Raw genomic sequence first — 18,171 nt, 5'->3', positions numbered from 1 at the left:
GCACTGTAATGTTCTGGGAAGCGTCTTTGCCCATCAGCTCTTTTTCCTTAGTGTGAGGGGGCAGCGATTTGCTAGTGTGGGGGGCAAGACGTCTGCTTTTTGAGGGGGAAACAGCACGAAGCTTTTATAAGCCCCATGCAGGTCTCCCTGCAAATACTGTCCTATGGAATCCTGCTAAAGCTATGGGGACAGCTCAGGGGGGCTTGCCATATAAGAAAGTTCCAGAACATAATTATTTGAGGTGACAAAAATTTTTTATTCTTTTAGGGGGTGGGTTAAAATTTTATGTACTTTCGGTGGGATCGCTTACGCCAAAACTTTGCAACAAAAACTCACTCTCTATTACCAGCCTTAGGGGAAAATATTCACAGCTATTGTGTCAAACTAGTTTTATCTCTTCTCTTGTGTTTGCTGTGTGTGTGTGTGCGCGTGTGGTGTCTGAACATTTTGGGGAGTGTCCTTAAGTAGATGTTTATGCGTTGGCCAGTGGGGTGTACCCAATGACTTTCTTGAGCTATAATTCACATGAATTGCCATTCATCTATTTAAAATGTACAGCATTGGGTGCCCTGGGGAGCTCAGTCAGTTAAGCATCTGCCTTTGGCTCAGGTCATGATCCCAGGGTCCTGGGATCGGGCCCCACATCGGGCTCCCTGCCCAGCTGGGAGTGTGCTTCTCCCTTTCCCTCTGCCACTCCTCCTCTCTGTCTTTCTGCCAAATAAAGAAATAAACAAACAAACTTAAAAAAATAAACTGTACAGTGTTCCGTGGACACAGAGTTGTGCCATCAGCACCCCAGTCCATTTTAGAACACGTTCGTCGCTCCAAAAAAGGAACCCTGTCCCCTTTAGCAGTCCCCCTGTATCTCTTCCCAACAGGAACAATCCTAGGAAACCAGTTTCTCTTTCTATCAGTTTGCCTATTCTGAATATTTCACATAAAGGGGATCCTACAGCGTAATCTTTTTATGCGAACCTTCTATCCCTTAGCACAGTTTCGAGGTGTGTCCGCAACACGGCACGTAGCAATCCTTCCGTCCTTTTCACGGCTAAGCAGTGTTCTGACATATGGCGTCAGGTGATGGACATTTGGGTTGTTTCCCCTTTTCGGCTGTTACGGACAATGCTGCTTGTGATGATTCATGTAGGAGCTGCTGTGTGGATGTGGTGCTTCCCTCTCTCTCGAGGATCTACCTAGCAATGAAATTCTGGGTCTCATAAAAGCGATGTTGAACTTTTTGAACAACCGTCCCTCTGTTTTTCAAAGGGGTTGCTCCCTTCCCACCCACAGCATATGAAGGCTACAGTATCTCCACATTCTGTTACCCCAACACTTACTGTTCTTTGACTCTTTGGTGACAGCTGTCCTCATGGGCGTGAAGTGGTATCTTGTCATGGACTTGGTTTGCCCCTCTCGGACGACCAGTTGTGTCGAGCATCTTTTCACGGGCTCCTCGGCCACTTGGATATCACCGTTGGAGAAATGTCTCTTCAAATCCATTGCCCATTTTTAAATTGGGTTCTTTTTCTTTCATTATTGAGTTGTAATAGTTTTTAAAAATATATATATTCTAGATACAATTCCCTTATCGGATATATAATTTGCAAATATTATCCCCCTATGCTATGGGTTCTCTATTTACTTTCTTCATGGTGTCCTTATAGTCACAAAGGCTTACCTTTAGATGGAGTCAAATTAAAAAAAAAATTTTTTTTGTCTGTTGTTTGTGTTTTTGGAGTCATACCTAAGAAGGCTTCACCATACCCCAAGTCATGATGATTTATGTTTATATTATCTTCTAAGAATTGTATAGTTTTAGCTCTATAATTAAGTCCCTGGTACAATTTGAGTAATTTTTGTGTATGAAATAAGAAAGGGATCCAACAGTATTCTTTTGTAGGTAGATATCCAGTTGTTTCTGTTTTGAAAATATAGAAATTGTTCCATGGCAGTTGGTAAAGAGGGCTGCCTTGAGATCCCCCAAGTGTCCCCTCTTTCATTCTGGTTCTCCCCAGGGACCTCCCAGACATTCCCATGACTAACAAACTGACCTGTCCACGCCTGGCACAGAGCAGGAGTCATCAGGACCTTGCCAGCTCTGATGCCAGGGACATCCCAGCTGTTAAATATTTTAAATGTCACACCTATGTGCTTGTGTGTGTTAGGACACATTCTCAGGGTTGGAGATCCTCGTATCTGTTCAGAGAGGCCCTATAACCTGCCTTTAATATTCCTGTATTGTACCTCAAAGGGGTGATGCTAGAGCAGAGAGGGACACCAGCATTCTGGAACTGTCATGCCAGAACATTCAGAATATTCTCAGCAGCTGCTTGAAAGTCGATGAGCCACAGATCCCAGAGGCAGCAAGATGAACATATTCTACTGTGGTTTCTCCACGGGCAGCCTGGTAGCCCATCTTTGGCTCCCATCATCAGTGTCTGTCTGAGGACCAGGGAGATTCCCCTGAGTGGGTTCCTCTGGGAGGGACTGCCTGATTCTCCTTTCGCAGAGTGAGTCTGACCATCCATGATTTTGTAGGATGGAAGGGGATTCTTTCTTGGAAGGTTCGGAGAGTCAAGACAGCTTCCTTAGAAGCTCCTAGTTGACAGACGAGTCTACCCTAACAGCAGGTGTCTCCTGCTCCCTGGTCCCAGCTCGCTGCTGATGGAGAAGGACACTGCCCACCCATTGGCTCAGCTCTGCCTCTGTCCGCCCTCCCGTCCCAGCCTTCTACTGCCCTTCTGCTCAGCCCCTCTCTCCTGCAGTGTCTTTGTCCCACATTTCTGGATAATTATATTTTTTGGCAATGGCCCTTCTACGTGCTGTGGAGCAAGCAACCGAGCCTATGGCCCTTTCCCAAGTCCTGTTTCCAGCAGGGCCGTGCCATCCTGTTCTTGTGCTGTATTCCAGGACCCAAAAGGTCAGGAGCCTTGCCGGGAGGACAGACCCTGGTGTGGAGACCTCCTGGCCTGTAATGTGGACAATAAAGGAGCATCTTGGAAAACCAGTGATAGCAGGTGACAGGGACACCCCCCAGTCCCGACCTTATTGACTGATCTCAAAAACAGTCCCAATGGCAACTTAATATTTGGGTGCTCGGGATGGGCTGGTGTCTATTTGGGGCCCTCAGGAATGGCAGGGAGAAGACATAGGACAACTATAAATGGAAATGCCTCTTGCTTTCAAACCATATTCTCTGGCTGACTTTGCCTAGAAAAGCATGAGGCCAAGTCCCTGTCACAGGGCAAAGCTGAATGAAGGGTAACCCTAGTGCCCCAGTAACGCTTTTATAATGATGATACTTAGTGCTTGCTTCCGCAACACATATATTCCAATATAAGGATTACACTTTATAATTGTATTTAAACTTATATCTGATAATTATTAAAAATATTTTTTACAAAATGATATTTATGGTGGAGTTTTTAATCATTTTTATTTCATAAACTACTTGCAAATTTTACACTTGCCTTATGATCCGAGAGGAAGCTAGGAAAAGCCCAATTTAATCACCGAATTCCAAAGCAGTAAGGCACTCAGGGACTATTTACAGAGTAAATGGTAATAGGAGGCCCTGGGATGCACCCAGCCCCAAGAGAATCCCCAGGCTCAAGGTGCACCCTTTAGCTTAGGTTCAAGGGTAAGAGGGGAAACGAAGGAAAGGGACAATGAAGAGAAGGGGGGGATGCCAAGCCTTAAAGTTCTACTGACCTGAAGCCAATCCTGGATCCCCAGGAGCTCCCCCAGCCCAACCCCCTATTCTTCTGTCCTTTGTCACACACCCAAGACATGGGGATCCAGCTCTTGTCAGTCCCATGTCCCCAAGTTTCTTGGGCCACATCAGCAGACCTCCAGGGTACCCAGAAGCATCCCAGGAGGTAGCAAAGCCATAGGACCCACGGGGGTCTTTTGAAGAAAAACTACTTTTATAGTCAGACAAACAGCGGAATATCGTAGAGTAAGATACAAGCTCCTAAATAAGATTTTGAAAACGAGCCCCAGAGAAGGCGCACTCTGGCGCTCCACTTTGGGTCCGACCTCAGGTTCTTTGGGCGTACTGTCACTCAGCTCTTCTCCTAGGGATGATACTCAGGTGGGGGAGCCCCAGGACGTGGGCAGATGGAAACTGCTGGGCCGGGAAGGACTGAGGTGGTCTGCCTTTGATTTTGGTCTTCGTGCAGTCACCAGCCCTCAAGCCTGGCCTTTGGTGAACTGGCTGACTGTTCCCCCTTCTCCCCTGTATCCCAAACCTCTTCGCAGATCTTCCCTCTCCCCTCCCGCACCCTTCCCCTCTGTCCTTTCTATGATGGTAACACCCTTACATTCTTCAAGGAACTTCCTCTTTCTGCCACACCCTTAGCAATTGTGATTGGCCCAGAAGCGACCACATAACCAAGCTCAGCCAATCAGAGTTCTTCCTTGGGATTTTGTAATTAAACTAACCCACAGAAACCATTTCTTTCCCTTTGGATCACCAGCTTTAAGGCCAGGGGCAGAGTCACTGTGTACCTGCCACCTGGGGAAGTCTGAGAAGGTCAACACTGAAGCAGACCCTGAAATTTATAAAAAAAAGACTGAAGGGAAGAACGAATGAACGAACTTGATGCTTTCAAGTCCTTGGTCTTTGTGAAGATTAAGTGAGTTAAGGCAGGTTCTTAGCTCATGGCATCTGATCAGTCAGTACGAGCTATTATCATTATTTCTTCCGATCTTGGCTTCCCCAGTTACACAAACCAATAAAAACCTTTTTAGAAAAGACTATTGCACTGGGTTTTTGCCTTTGGCACCCAGGCACTCAGACACGCAGGATCTCAGAAACATCTTTTCTCAGAAAGGAAAGCAGGCGCTAAATTAAGTCACACAGATGTGTCGGTGACTGTAGTAGCCAGGCTCCAAGGTGGCGCCCATGATCTCTGCATCTGGGTATTCATGCCTTTTAGTAGCTCCCTCCCACGCTGAAGAGGGCGGGCTGGTGTAATTTCCGCAGGATATTGCAGGAAATGATGCAGTGTGACTTCTCAAGCTAGGTCAAAAAGGACTGTGCTGTCTGTCTCGCTCTCTCTGGGGTCGCTTGCTCTGGGGGCAGACGGCTGCCATGTTGTGGACACTCAAGCAGCTCTGTAGACAGATTCGCATGGCAAGGACCCGAGCACTGCCGCCCGCAGCCGTGTGAGTAAACCGTCTTGGAATTGGATGTTCAGACTCAGCCAAGCTTCCAGACGACTCCAGCCAGCCCTGGCATCTTGATGGTAACCGCATGAGAAACCTCAAGCCAGAACTACCCAGCTAAGCTGCTCTTGAAATCCTGAAGCTTGGAACGTGTGAGAGCATAACTGCTTGTTGTCTCACACCACTATGTTTTGGGACGATTTGTTATGTACCAATAGACAACGAATACAGAGCCGTCATGTTGATTTGCCCCTCTCTCCGTGAGATGCCCCCGAGTTTAGTGGGGATCGGCTATGAGTCATACTGTGAGAAATCAGCTACTGTTAATAAAGTCCCACATTTTTTAATTACATATGTCCCCATTCCACGAAATATCTGGAAGGGCTTGTGGGCAGAGGCTGTGGCCACGAAGAGCCCAGCATTACAGCCAACCTTGAACATGCTTCAGGGTGGAGGAAGGAGCACAATAGGTCTTCAGTCCTGCTAAATTCAGCCTCAGGTTGATGCCTGGCACATTCTCCCTTGACATCTCTCATACCTTCCTTTCCTCCCCTTTGACCCTTCCCTCCCCGGCCCCCCGCCCCGGCATCCTCCATCCTGCTTATCCCATGGAGGTCCAAGTCCCAGAGACTGTTGCTATTTCCATTCTGGAAGGGCCAGAGGTCTTACTGGAGAGCATAAGGACGAGTGCTTCTCACATTTGACTATGCACACACTTTCCCCCGGAGAATGCTAGGAAGATGCAGATTCTGAGTCAGTGGAGCTGGGAGAGGCCTGAGCATCTGCATTTCTAACAAGCTCCCAGATTGCTGCTGCTGCAGGGAGCACATGGTGAAAACGAGATCTGGAAGAAGGACTGTGTTTTATTTCACTAATACAGATGGCCACTTCCAGCAAGACACCGGTGTGTAACTGTACCGAAAGCCCCTTTCCACCAGGACGGAAAGTGAGAAGGAACTGAAGGAGTGGACAAGAGATCTTCAACCTGTCCTGTACGTACTTTGAAAATTTAATTTAAAGGCAACCGTTCAAGTTGGTGCCTGTGACACAGCCACTTACATGCCGTTGAACTTGGCTGACTTTGTGGTGGTAATGGCAGGGCTGCAGCAGGAGGTGGTGGACTGGGGCTGTGTAGGATCTTGGTCCCTCCCAAGACAAGGTCAGGCCCGAGTGGGTTGGGGAAGCAGGTGGGGCAGGAGCAAAGCCGTGTCACAGCCGATGAGCACTCCACCCCAAATCCTGTTGCTTGAGCAAGTGGCAGATTGGGTCAGAATGCTGACTCCATGCCTACTGGCCTCATTGAGCAAGTGGCTGAGTTTGGGTTTACCTACCTATAAAATGGGACAATCATACCATCGCTGAGGGTGCTTGTTGTCATCATTAATACAAATAATATTTGTAATTTATCAGGTAATTATTATGCACGAGGCAAATCCTTAGTCTTGATGCACTGTTCTAAAGTGTGAATGAATTCCTTTCATCCTCTCAATGGTCTATGAGGAAGGGAAAGTGATAATGGTTCTTTCTGTTTTATGAGGGAGCAAAGCGCAGAGAGGTGCAGTCAGTCACACAGCTCAAGGTCACACAGGGAGCACTGGAGCTGGGATTTGAACCAAAACATTTGAACCCGAGGTACACGGCCCCGCCCCTACAGGTGCGGGAGGATATCGGCGGGTGTCAGTGAATCAATGAATACTGTGAGATCCAGAGAAGTTGCTTTCTGCCTGTCCGTCTGTCAGGCCTCTCACTCTCCCCCTCTCTTGCATTTTAGTTATTTACAAACAAAAAAAAACCTTTTTGAAGACCTAACACATACCAATGGTTCAAAAGGAGCAAATGGAGAGAGACTGAGAAACTATCCCTCCTGTCCTTGACCCCCAGCTGCTTGAGTCCTTTCCCTGAGGCAACTACACCAGCTCTTTGTACAAACAAATGCATATTACCCTTTTAATCCAGACAGCAGCATAGCCTATGGAATGTCCTGCCTGGTACCAGAAGAGTCTCTTAAACTGTCTTAAGTTGTCTTTAAGCCTTAATTTCTTCATTGGGTCCCCTCCCCCGCCAAGATGGAGGTTGTGATCATGAGCTAAAATTCATGGGAAGGGGTTAGCATGGTTAAGAGTTAGGCCTATTAAATAATATGCACTTAACTCCACTTTATTTTATTTTATGAAATAGAGTAAAGGAAATAGGACATGTCATGGCCTCCACTCCAGCCACTGAGGCCAACACCAAGCTCTTGAGGGTGAGGAGACTTCCTGTTAGTGTTTGTATATAGATAATGAGCCATTCCCCACCCCGAAGACAAGAAAGGAGGAAGGAAGGAGCAAAGAAAAATATGGGCAAAGAAAACTTCAAAGCCACTCTAAAAAATAGAAACTAAGGGAACCCCCCTCCCCCCACTAAGCAGGCCACTTTCCCCATCGAAGGCCTCACCAGCACTGAGGTTGACACCATCTGGCTACAGACACTTTTCCTCAACACCCCAGCGTCAAGTCAAGCAAAGCGGGCTGGGAAGAGGGAAATAAGTTGGGTTGGTTCACACGGAGCCTCCAGATTCTGGGCAACAGTGAGAAATAATGTACAAAGCCCAGAAAACACAGCTCTGTTGAATCTGGGCCTCTTGGTCCCGACGTGTGAGGAAAGGGGAGCAGGGCATTCATCCTGTTAAATTTGTGGAGCTAAGCATTCTGGGAGCCCAGGGGGAGCCCCAGGAGGCAGGGGGCCTGCCAGGCAGCCTTGGGCCTCCCCACGCTGGGCCCTAGGCTGGCAAGAATGTTCTAGGCCCACAATCTGGGCATGAGGTGCCTGTCTCTTGCTATCATTAATTCATTTCTCCCCTCCTGGCCATCAAAATCCCATTTAAAAAAAAAAAAAAACACAAAACAAAACCCATAACGTTAAAATAATGGTAACGTCATTTTAATCTACACACATTTTTATCACTGTTCAAAAGATTTTTTCAAATTACCCCTGGAAACTCCCGCTATCTAATAATTATCAGGAAAAAGAAGAGAGAGGAAAGAGAGAAAGAGAGAGCAGGGTAAAAAAAAAAAAAAAAAAAAAAAAGCCCACAAGAGGCAGGGAAGCTCTGCTTTGTCAGGGAGAAGAAAATAAAGAGAAATCAGCCCAGCTTCAAAGGGCGCATTTCCATAATTGCCCTGTAACTTTAGCAAAATAAATCTGAGCGGCTGAGAAAAGCACAATCTCTCAGATGAGTGCACTCCAAAGGCCCCGGAGGGCTGCGGGCCCACTTGTTAGCGGCCTAGAGCAGTGGGAGAATGTGGGGCTCACTGCCGGCACAAAACCATGAAATCACAGCCTGCTCGCTCTAGACGGCCGGCCGGAGTAAGACCTTACCCTGCCTTTGTCTCCTTCCTGCTCCCTGACACGGGGCACACAGACCCACGCACCCCCATGCGCACCCACGTGCACCCACACATCCAACCCACACTCACACACACACACGCACCCCCCACATCTACACCCGCACCCCCCACACTTACACATCCGCATGTGCACACGCATTCCCACATGCATCCACACATGCACACTCACACACCCGTGTGCACACACACATCCACACCCACACACCTACATGCTCTCACACCCAACTGTGCACACTCACACACCCACGGACACTCTCACACACACAACCACAACCACACACACTCACCCACACCTATGCGTGTGCACACTCTCTCACACACACACACCTGCTCTGGGGTAAAATAAGCAGGTAAACGAATGGACACATTCCGCTGGCAGCGGTTCAGAGGTGGCAATTAGGAGCCAAACCACAGAAGTCAGGCTTTCATCTGTGAGAACATTCCCGTAACCTGCTCCTGATATAAATATCCAGGGAGAAAGGCCCCAAATTTCCAAACACACATTCTCTTTGGAGATGACTCTGTCTCTCCCTCCGGAGAGGGTCCCACGTCCAGCAGTTCAGGGAGCCGAAACCTATTATACCAGTTTCCAGGCTGGCCAAGTTTCCTTCTTATGCCCTCTCACCCCCTTAGCCCCCTTCCAGGGTCATAGTCTTAAAGAGCAAAAGGCACACCCACCCCCCTTAGCATCCTTCTTTAAGGTTTCCCACCGCAAGCTGTGTGTTTCTGGGAGAAAACAAGTGCTCTAATTGCCCCAGCCACCTCCCGCCTCCCTCCCCTTCTTGATTTCTCAACGGAGGCATGATGTACAATTTGGACCCCATGATTCTCTGCCGTCGGGGCTGGCCTGTGTATATGGGACGGCCCCTCTGGTGTCAGCCACATCTCTGGTCTCCACCCATGAGATGCCAGCAGCATCCCAGTCATGGCAGTGGAAAGTGTCCTCAGATATTGTCATGTGTCCTGGGAGTGGGAGCTCCCCTAGCAGGGAACCACTGCTCTATCTCAGGACCTCTTCCAAAGCTTGTCCTGGCTACTCACCGCTTCCACCCTAGGGAAAAGATGCCTTGTGGGGTTTTCCATGCAAACAATCGGGATGGTCTTTAGAGGGGCTGGAGCCTCTGTTGGGAGGGAAGCAGGAGCTCCATGTAAGCCAGGTTGACCCTGATACAATCATTGAGGGACATTTTCAATGGGGTCACGTTGGCTGGCTGGATCCGAACACAAGGCTGATCGGGATCAGGAGGCAACATCCGGAGAGGTTATGGGCCCCCCTCCATGAATGCCCAATATGAGACAACCTTGGCTTGGAACAAATTCATCTAATCCAGTCCCCACCATCACGCAGCTGGTGAATGCGGAGCCTCGAGTCGGGATGATACTTGCCTCTACTCAAGTTGGAGGTAGCTCTAGCCACAGATGCAATCTGTCTATACCCTCGATTGCCCTTTTTCATTTGGTAGAGGCAGAGGGTACATGCAGCCAGGAGTTACAGGATACAGAGAACATTCTAGAAGGACACGAATAATGAGGCCCAAAGCCAGACTTCCTGATGGAAAGTCCCAACAATCAGTGAAGATGTGTGACACCCAATTCTTACCCAAGCATTCAGTCCCTGTTGCTTACCTTCCAAAGCTCAGTACTGAAGACAGTGGGTGGACCCTCCAGGGGGCCTGGAGACCACCTGCTCAGCAGGTGAGGCCCCGCCCTCTCCTCTCTCCTCACCTGGGGCAGGTAGGTGGCCGGAGCACCCTTTCCTCTCCTCTCCGGGGGAAGTCTCTGTCACACTAGCTTTCCCGTGTTGCCCTCTGACCGGACCCTGCTTCCTCCTCCCTGTATTCCCGTGAAAATAAATTCAATTGGAAATGGTGACTGTCCCAGTCCCAGAGGTGGGCCATCACTTAGGGAGATAATTTTATTCTCCTCCAGCTCTCTGGCCCGGTGATGCCCCCCCCCGCCCCGCCCAGCCCAACTCCAGCTCCACGCAGATAATGAGGGAAGCAGTGACATACACTCCTTCCTCTGACCTAATTGATTATCCCCACACACCTTGGCGTGCTTTGCATAACCAGCCCCGACAGCAGGAACCCCTTCCAGGCAGAGTGATTGACATATTTTATTTCTAATTGAAGCTTAATCAGGACCCAGGATAGGATTCCCAGATACTCTTCTCTCTTACTCCTTGTTCTTCTCTGGCTTCCTTCTCACTCTCTCTCTCCTCTGTTTCTGTGAACCCTACCCCTCCAGCTTCCTTTTTCTTTTTAAAATTTTAGATCCACACAATAAAGTGTGGTCAGGGGCACTTCCTGGGATCCCTGAAGGGAGGGAGAGGAGGGGAATGGCTCAAGGAGGAGGACGGAGGACTTGTTCCTGGTGAAATGGGGAGGAGAGCTGCTTCCTCTGCCCTCTTTTGGCTAGAAAGCCCATGGGATCTTTTTCGTTTTGATCGCATTCTCTTATGGGGGTCAGTATGGGGCCATGTGAAGGGCCCATGTGTTCTGTGGGACAGAGAAGCCACTCCCAGGTTTCCCCCAGCTTTCCTCTGGCACTGCCCACACCCTGCCCTTCCAGTAGGGGCAAAACCGGTCTCATCCGGGGACCATTATCCCTGGAATGAGCTGGTCTGAAGAGGTGAGCAGGTTGCAGGGTTTACGCTAGAGAGACACCAAAGACAGGGGGGCGGGTCAGACCTTTCCAAGCTTGGCTTGGCCTCTCCACAGGCACCTCCCTGTGAACAGATGCCTTCCCTCCTCCCCTGGTGGTCATTCCACGTTCCACGAGGAAAGGCTGTCTGCCTGCTGCCTTGCCCCCTCCCCCGATCGCCCTGGCCTGGGGACTTTCCTTTCTCCCTGGGTTGACCTGGGTCCTGAGGTGCTTGGAAGCCACACACCTCATTGTCATGGTCGAGGGGAGTGGGTGGGCAGAATCTTGCCCAGATGTGAAGAGAGGGGTCTGGTAGTCTAGAAGAGTATATTAGTAAGACTAGGGGCTATTTACCTTCCCTGGGCATGTCAGCACCAGACCTGCTTTCTCTCATCAGCCCCTCCTGCGAAGTCGGGGCCATGATTCCCATTTCACAGATGAGGAAATAGAGCACAGAGAAGTTAATTATCTGTCCAGAGTTTCACAGGTGGGGGACTGGAGATCTGGGTCTGCGCCACAGTGAAGCCTGAAGGCACTAGCTGACCGCCCACCTGAAGATACTCAGGCCAATAGCAGAGGCCTCTGCCTGGCCCTGAAACCCTGGCCTCTGACGTCCGAGACCCAGCGAGTCGAAGCCCGTTCCATGTGGCAGGCTGCCATGCCCAGTGCCTGAGCTGGACCACAGCCCGCTTCTGGGACCTGGGAAGGAGTCTGAACCCAACAAACCCCACTGATTAAGAGCTGGGAGGGGAGGGAGCCCGAGAGACATCTCCCACCTCTGGGGCAGGGGCAAGAGAGGGAGTCGCAGCCTCCCTTGGAAGGTCTTTGCTCAGAGACCAACCTGTTTCACCAACGCTCTGGGAAAGGCCGCCAACCCATACTGGCCACCAACAGATCTTCTTTCCCCCTTGCCCCTGGGGGCCACCACACCCTGTTTACCCAGATTCTGTGGGGTTCCCTGGGGGCCATGCAGGGAGCTGCCTGAGACATGGATGGGGCCTTCCAGGACCTACCCTGCTCTGGCTGGCCCTAGAAGTGTACACTAAATTGAACATGCTGTGCCTTGGTCTATGGCTTTGGGTCTGCAAGTTCTTTCCAAACCTCCCTGGGGCCCCGCAGGACTGCCACAGGCCCCCCACCGGAGGGTGGGTGGGGACAAACACCTGATATCTGTCACCCTGTAAGTTTACCAACTAAACCTGGGGACTGAGGTATAAACAAGGTACCCTCCACTTGGGCGGCACTCCTCTCATGCTCCCCACAACTTGTTCAAGTCAGAGTTGGGCCAGGCTGGCGGACTGAAAGAGAAGACAAGAGGTGGAGGAGGGAGCGAGGAGGGAGCGAGGAAGGGGCCCTCAGAGGGCCTGGCCTGCCCTGGCTGGAGAGGCCGCCAGAGGTAGGTGCCTAGTGGCGCTTTTGTCCTGTAGAGGGAGCTCCAGCCCCAAATTTCCTGGCTCCCTCCCCCAGTCAGCCCGCCCCTAGACAGGCGGGGAGCCTCAATCCAGGATACATAGGTACTGCAGCCCAGAACACCCCTGTTCCCGTCCACGGGACCCCAGAAAGCTGTCCTTCCAGGGAGCTTGGGGAAAACCCGCTGGGGTGCCAAGACACACAGATACTACCAGGACCTGGGTCCCCAACTCTCCTTTTGGGCTGGGCACAGTCACCAAGAAGAAACGATGGGCATTCCTAGGCTGCCGGCTCCTCCATACCCTCGCCTACTCACCGCCACCCCACACCCTTGTATCTAGAAGGAAGAGTCTAGGGGCGAAGTGAGGTTGGAAGGAGTTTGGACTGAGCAAACCTCAGTTGTGCCTATCTAAGAATGGGGTTGCGGGAGTGATGAGAACTTCCCACCCTAGTCCTTCAGCTTCCAGACTCTTCTGAGTCTTTCTGCTTTGTCATCACAGTAGGCTCTACCCTGGACTGGCAGGGTGGGCCCAACTACCCAGGCTCCCTGGAGGGCATCATGTCGGTTTCCCCGCTGTCTTCTCTGCCCTTTCCCTTGGGCGCCCCACGGACTTCTGCAACTGCCTCACCTCCAAAGGTGAGCCCAGGCCCACCACTTCTCTGTCCCCTCCGTCACTGCTCTCTTCGGAAAAAATGGTCTTACTCTCCCTTTCCGCTGATCCGAGCCACTCTTCAAACATGGGGGGTGTGGGGAGTGGATAAAATAAAACAAAACACAAACCAAATAGATCCATCGTGGTGGGGGGCGGTCAGACAGGCGACTTATAGTCAAAGTGGCAACAGCTCATTTATTTAGCCAAAAATAGATACTTTCTTGTACAATTTGGTTCACACATATGTACATTTTTCTGTATATACAAAAAAAGTCAGACACGCTTATTCTCACAGAAACTCCACCCCCCAAATCAACCAAACCAAAAAAAAAAAAAAAAAAAAAACCCTCACAAACTCAGCTAATGTGGGGTACAGAAGCCACTTGGGGAGAACTCAGGGGGACTTGCTTTATTTTTTTTTCTTTTTCTTTTTCTTTTTTTTTTTGTTTAGTTTTTTTTAAGGTAGTCATACACGGACATGCTTACAAGCCATAACTATACAGAACAATTTTTTTTACAATTATTACAACGATTTAAAATTTTTTAAAAAATAAGTACTAAGACGAGGAGAGAGCCGAGAGGACCAGAGCGGCATCCAGGTGGTTCTGGGGCCTGGAAGAGAGAAGCAATGGTAGTAGTAAGAGTTGCGAGGCACGGATGCTGGATGCTGCCTAGGACCAGGAGACCCAACCCGGGGCCGAGGCCAGAGGTCTGGGAGGTGTCTCAGTGTCAGCTGCGTTCCAGCTGCAGATGTTGGTTTTCCGGTTTAACTATCAGAAGGGCAGGAAGGCATCAGACCCGAGGTCTCGGCTTGAAGACCCCCGGGGGGGGGGGGGCGTCCCAGAGCCGCCGCCCGCTCCAGGGGCCTCCTGGCCCCGCCGGACTCTGGCGCCCACCGCGCCGTACTCTGGGCTGCGCCCCGGTGCCAGGACCGGGATGGCCAAGCCGGCTGTGGGCCCGCAGGGACTACGGTGGGCTGTAGGGTTCGTCCCCTTGTTAAAGCGCGTCCCGGCGGCGTTTCCCCGGGGGCAAAAGCCGAGTGGGCCTCCGCGTTCGTTCCTCCCCGACTTGCCTGTCCCACCATTGCCCCTACCGCGGAGTCTCTTACCGCCTGGGCACGGGCTGGAAAGCTGTCTTGAGTAACTTTTTCTCCACTTCCAAGGCACTACAGCGATCTAAGGGAAGCGGGGAAGAAAAAGGAAGGCCTTTAGAGCGCTCCATTCCAACACTCAGGGCCGCTCGAGGCAGGCGCCGGGCGGTAAGCGTCCTGCGTCCCCGGGGTCCTGCCCAGCTCCGTCTGCCCCCTGGCGACCCCCAGAACCCACCCCCTCCCTCCGCACCTAGCGCTCAGTAGTCACCTGTTCCGCCCTCGGGCTCTGCCGGCCGAGCGAAGGCAGCGGCGGCTGCGGCCGGGTGGCCCGCGGCTCCGGGAAGTCCCAGCAGGTGTGGAGGGGCCGAGCCGAGCAGGGAGAGCGGGTGCGGGCGGGGCCCCGGCGGCGGGCCTGGGAACGGCCGGTTGGTCCAAGCGGGGAACTTGCTCAGAGGCGCTGAGACGAGTCTGTGAGCCGCGGCGGCCGCGGCGGCCGGAGAGAGCTGCAGGGCTGGGGGCGCGACGGCGGCTCCAGGTGGAGAACCCCCGGCGCCCGGAGGCGAGGGGCGTGGGTTGTCCGGGCTTGTGGCCGTCTCGGCCAGGGACCAGATCTTGGGCTTCTGCAGGGCTGAGGCGGGCGCTGGCGCCGGAGCGCAGGGGTCCAGGCCCGCAGGCGGCGAGGGCGGAGACGGCGGAACCGGGGCCACCGGCGGTGGCGCTGGGGCCAGACTCAACACCGGCAGCGGACGCTCCTCCAGGCCCTCCGAGCTGTCGTCCGAGTCGCTATTCTTGGAGTCTGAAATGGGTCTAAGGCCGAGGTCGCCGTCCCTGTGCGCCGCCCCAGCCAAGGCGAGCTCAGGCCCCGTGGCCGCGCCGTCTAAGTTCTCCAAATCGATCTCCTCGTCCTCGTCGTCGTCCGCCAGGCCCTCGCCCCCCGTGTCCTCCTCCTCCCCCACGAGCTCCTCCTCCTCCAGCTCCAGCTCGCGTTTGCTGTCTTCTTCGTCCTCCTCCTCGTCTTCCTCCTCGCGCTCGCTCCCGTAGGCGTTGCCCTCCTCGTCGGTGCGGCTGCGGGGCGCCCAAGTCATCTTGTTCTCTTTCTTGAGGCGCCGGCGCGCGTTGGCGAACCAGGTGGACACCTGGGTGAGGGTCATCTTGGTGATGATGGCCAGCATGATCTTCTCGCCCTTGGTGGGGTAGGGGTTCTTGCGGTGCTCGTTGAGCCAGGCCTTGAGCGTGCTAGTGCTTTCCCGGGTGGCGTTCTTGGGACGGGACGGGTCCCCGAACTGGTACTGGCCATACGGGTAGAAGGCGGGGTGCGGGTGCGGAAACGCGGCGGCCGCGGCCGGATGCTGCACCCCCGGGCTGTCTTTCAGCTCGTACTGCGCGCCCTGTACGCACATGGAGAGGGAAGGGACACGCGCGGAGGGAGCGCGGGTGAGCCCTAGCCATCGCCGCCTCCACCCTCCCGGCCTGGGCCGCACTCATCTACTCCCGCGCGCTCACCTCTTCCCGCGCCCCAGCTCTCCCCCACCCCACCCCGGCTCCCTGGGCGCTTACCAGCTGCGGGAAGATGGGCAGCTCGGCGGCGTAGGGCAGAAAGGCACCGTAGCCTTGGGCGGCTGCGGCAGCCGCTGCCGCCGCGGCATAGGGCGCCCCGTACACGGAGGAGAGCACGTTGGACAGGGACCCCGAGGCGGCCAGCTCTGAGGCTCCGGCTCCTGGGCCGCCCCGGGCCCCAGCGTTGCCGCCGCCGCTGGCGGCCCCCGGGCGCTCGGGTGGGTAGAGCGGGCGGATGTACTGGTATCCGAGCTGGGGGAAGGACATGATGGCCCGCGGGGCACGGACGGAGAGGGGGCCCGGCCCCCGGGGCCGCCCTGCTCAGCGCCGCCCGCGGGCTCCGGCGCGCATCGGGGGCTGGGCCGGGCTGGGGCCGCGCTGCCTCCCGCGCTGAGCTGCGCTCCGCGTTCGCCTATTGATCTGCTCCGCGGCGGCGGCGGCGGCGGTGGCGGCGGCGGCGGCGAGGAGCCAGGTCAGGTCCGAACAGATTGGCGGAGATTCCCGGGGCTCCGGGCTCTGATTGACATTTCTACGGGCTCGCAAGCCCCTCCTCTCTGCGCCGCGCTCCCTCCTCTTGCCAGCCGGAGCAGCCTCTGCCCGCGCCTCGCTCCTCACTGCCCTCCTCTCCCCGAGCAGTGTCGCGCCTCGCTTCCTTCGCCCTCCTCTAGTTTTCACTCCCCCTCCTCGCCCTTCCTCTTCCCTCCCTCTCTGAGCTCCTCTTCCCCGTAGGATCGCTTCCGCTCCTTCGGGCTCTTTCACTCTCCTGGACTCTCGGAAACTCTCTTCCCTCTCCTGCTTTTCCGTTCTCTCTATTCCTTCTCTCTTCTCCCCTTTCTGCTCCGGTTCACTCTTTCTTCTCCCCTCTTTTTATCTCACTCTGTCTACTCCCATAACTCTCCTTCCCCCACCACCCCCACCCCTGGCCTCAGCGGCGCCCTGGGCTCAAGCGGCCTAAAGTTGGGGACACTTAAGGTGCCGTGCGGGGGGTGTGGATCCGTGGATCGGTGTCTGAGGCTGTGTCTGTGTGTCCGTCCCCGCCCTCACCTCCTCCCCTGCCCTTCCCCAAATCTCGGGTCTGACGTCTCGCCCTCTTATTCGACTTTTCCTCGCGTCTCCTTCCCGAGTCGCCAATCGCCGGGGCGCCTTCCAGGCGAGGCCGCCCACCCCGGAGGATACTGCGCGCAGGGCGGGGCGGGGCGGGGACGCGAGCCCCGGCGCTCCGAGTCCCTGCCCGCCCCCTCCGGCCTGCGCCGGGAGGGGCTGCGGGAGGCGCTGGGACGCGGGTTAGTACTCGGTCAGCTCGCCCCTCCCAGCTTCCCGGCCCTCGGTACCTCTCTCCCCGCCCCAGCGCCGGGTCTGGGTCGGGACCGGATCTCGGTCCAGCGTAGGCGCTGGGGCTTTCCTCGGCCCGGGCCCCCTTTTCGGCTTGCACCTCTAGACCAGGCCACTCTCAGCGGAGTAGGGAAGAAGCTAGAGGAGTGGTACGAGGGGCGAGGGGGTACGTTCTAGTGGAGCCTTCAAAGGCCATCGTATTCCCCAGGGGAGCGAGCAGCCCCTTACCCAGAGGACCAAACCCTGAAATCAGCTACTTTAACGCCGCCTGTGTCCGGGTGCGAACCTCTCATTAGAAATGGCGGGCTCTGCCTCGGCAGGGGCTGAAGTGTGGACCCCCTGGGGACCCTGGGGAGCCAACGCTGGGATGTGGAGCCTGGCGGCGTCCTAAGCGGGTAGGCGTGGGGGGAGGAGCAGAGAGCCAGGTGGAGGAGGCTCCAGGAACTTTGCGAGAGCGCTTTGAGAAGTTTGTATATTGGAATTTTTAGTCCGGAGATACCCTTCGTTTCCCTACCCCTTCCTCTGCTCCCTGGTCACCGTGCCAAAATGTTTTCTTTCTGTGCAGATCCTATCATCGTCTCGGGTGGGGATGGCAGGCAAGACTTTTGGTTATCAGTGGGATATTTCCTCAATCAAACCTGAAATCCCAGTATCCCAACGCCCACCCTCACGGATTAGGGCGTGCAGACGACCGCGGGACTGAAATTCCCGGAATCGCGGCGACTCCGGGCTAAAAGCTTTAGGCCGTGGCGGCGACCAACACACAGGCCAGGCCTGCAGTGGTAGCGCCCCAGGGACAGCAGGGGGGCGGTGACTCGGTCATGGAGTGGCCAGCCCCGGCTGTGAGGCGGAAACTGGCCGCCTCGTGCTGATTGATAGAGGAATTGAAGCCGAATTCCACCAGAGCCGAGGGATGGGAGAGGCCCGG

The 18,171-nt window shown here is 54.1% G+C and overlaps 1 protein-coding gene across 1 annotated transcript; it reads right to left on the bottom strand.

Moving 5' to 3' along the window:
* Positions 1 to 13,433: 13,433 nt before the first annotated feature.
* IRX3 (iroquois homeobox 3) lies at positions 13,434 to 16,609 on the bottom strand. Its single transcript, XM_045988188.1, has 4 exons — positions 15,912 to 16,609; positions 14,623 to 15,742; positions 14,373 to 14,439; positions 13,434 to 13,876 (listed from the first exon to the last, which is right to left on the bottom strand). Exons 1-4 carry the CDS (start codon positions 16,176 to 16,178, stop codon positions 13,822 to 13,824), a joined length of 1,509 nt encoding a protein of 502 aa, XP_045844144.1. The 5' UTR covers positions 16,179 to 16,609; the 3' UTR covers positions 13,434 to 13,821.
* Between the last annotated feature and the right edge of the window lie 1,562 nt (positions 16,610 to 18,171).

This window comes from Meles meles, chromosome 19 (genome assembly GCF_922984935.1).
Source record: "Meles meles chromosome 19, mMelMel3.1 paternal haplotype, whole genome shotgun sequence".
Lineage (NCBI taxonomy): Eukaryota > Metazoa > Chordata > Mammalia > Carnivora > Mustelidae > Meles > Meles meles.
This window is presented reverse-complemented; position numbering and strand designations above follow the sequence as displayed.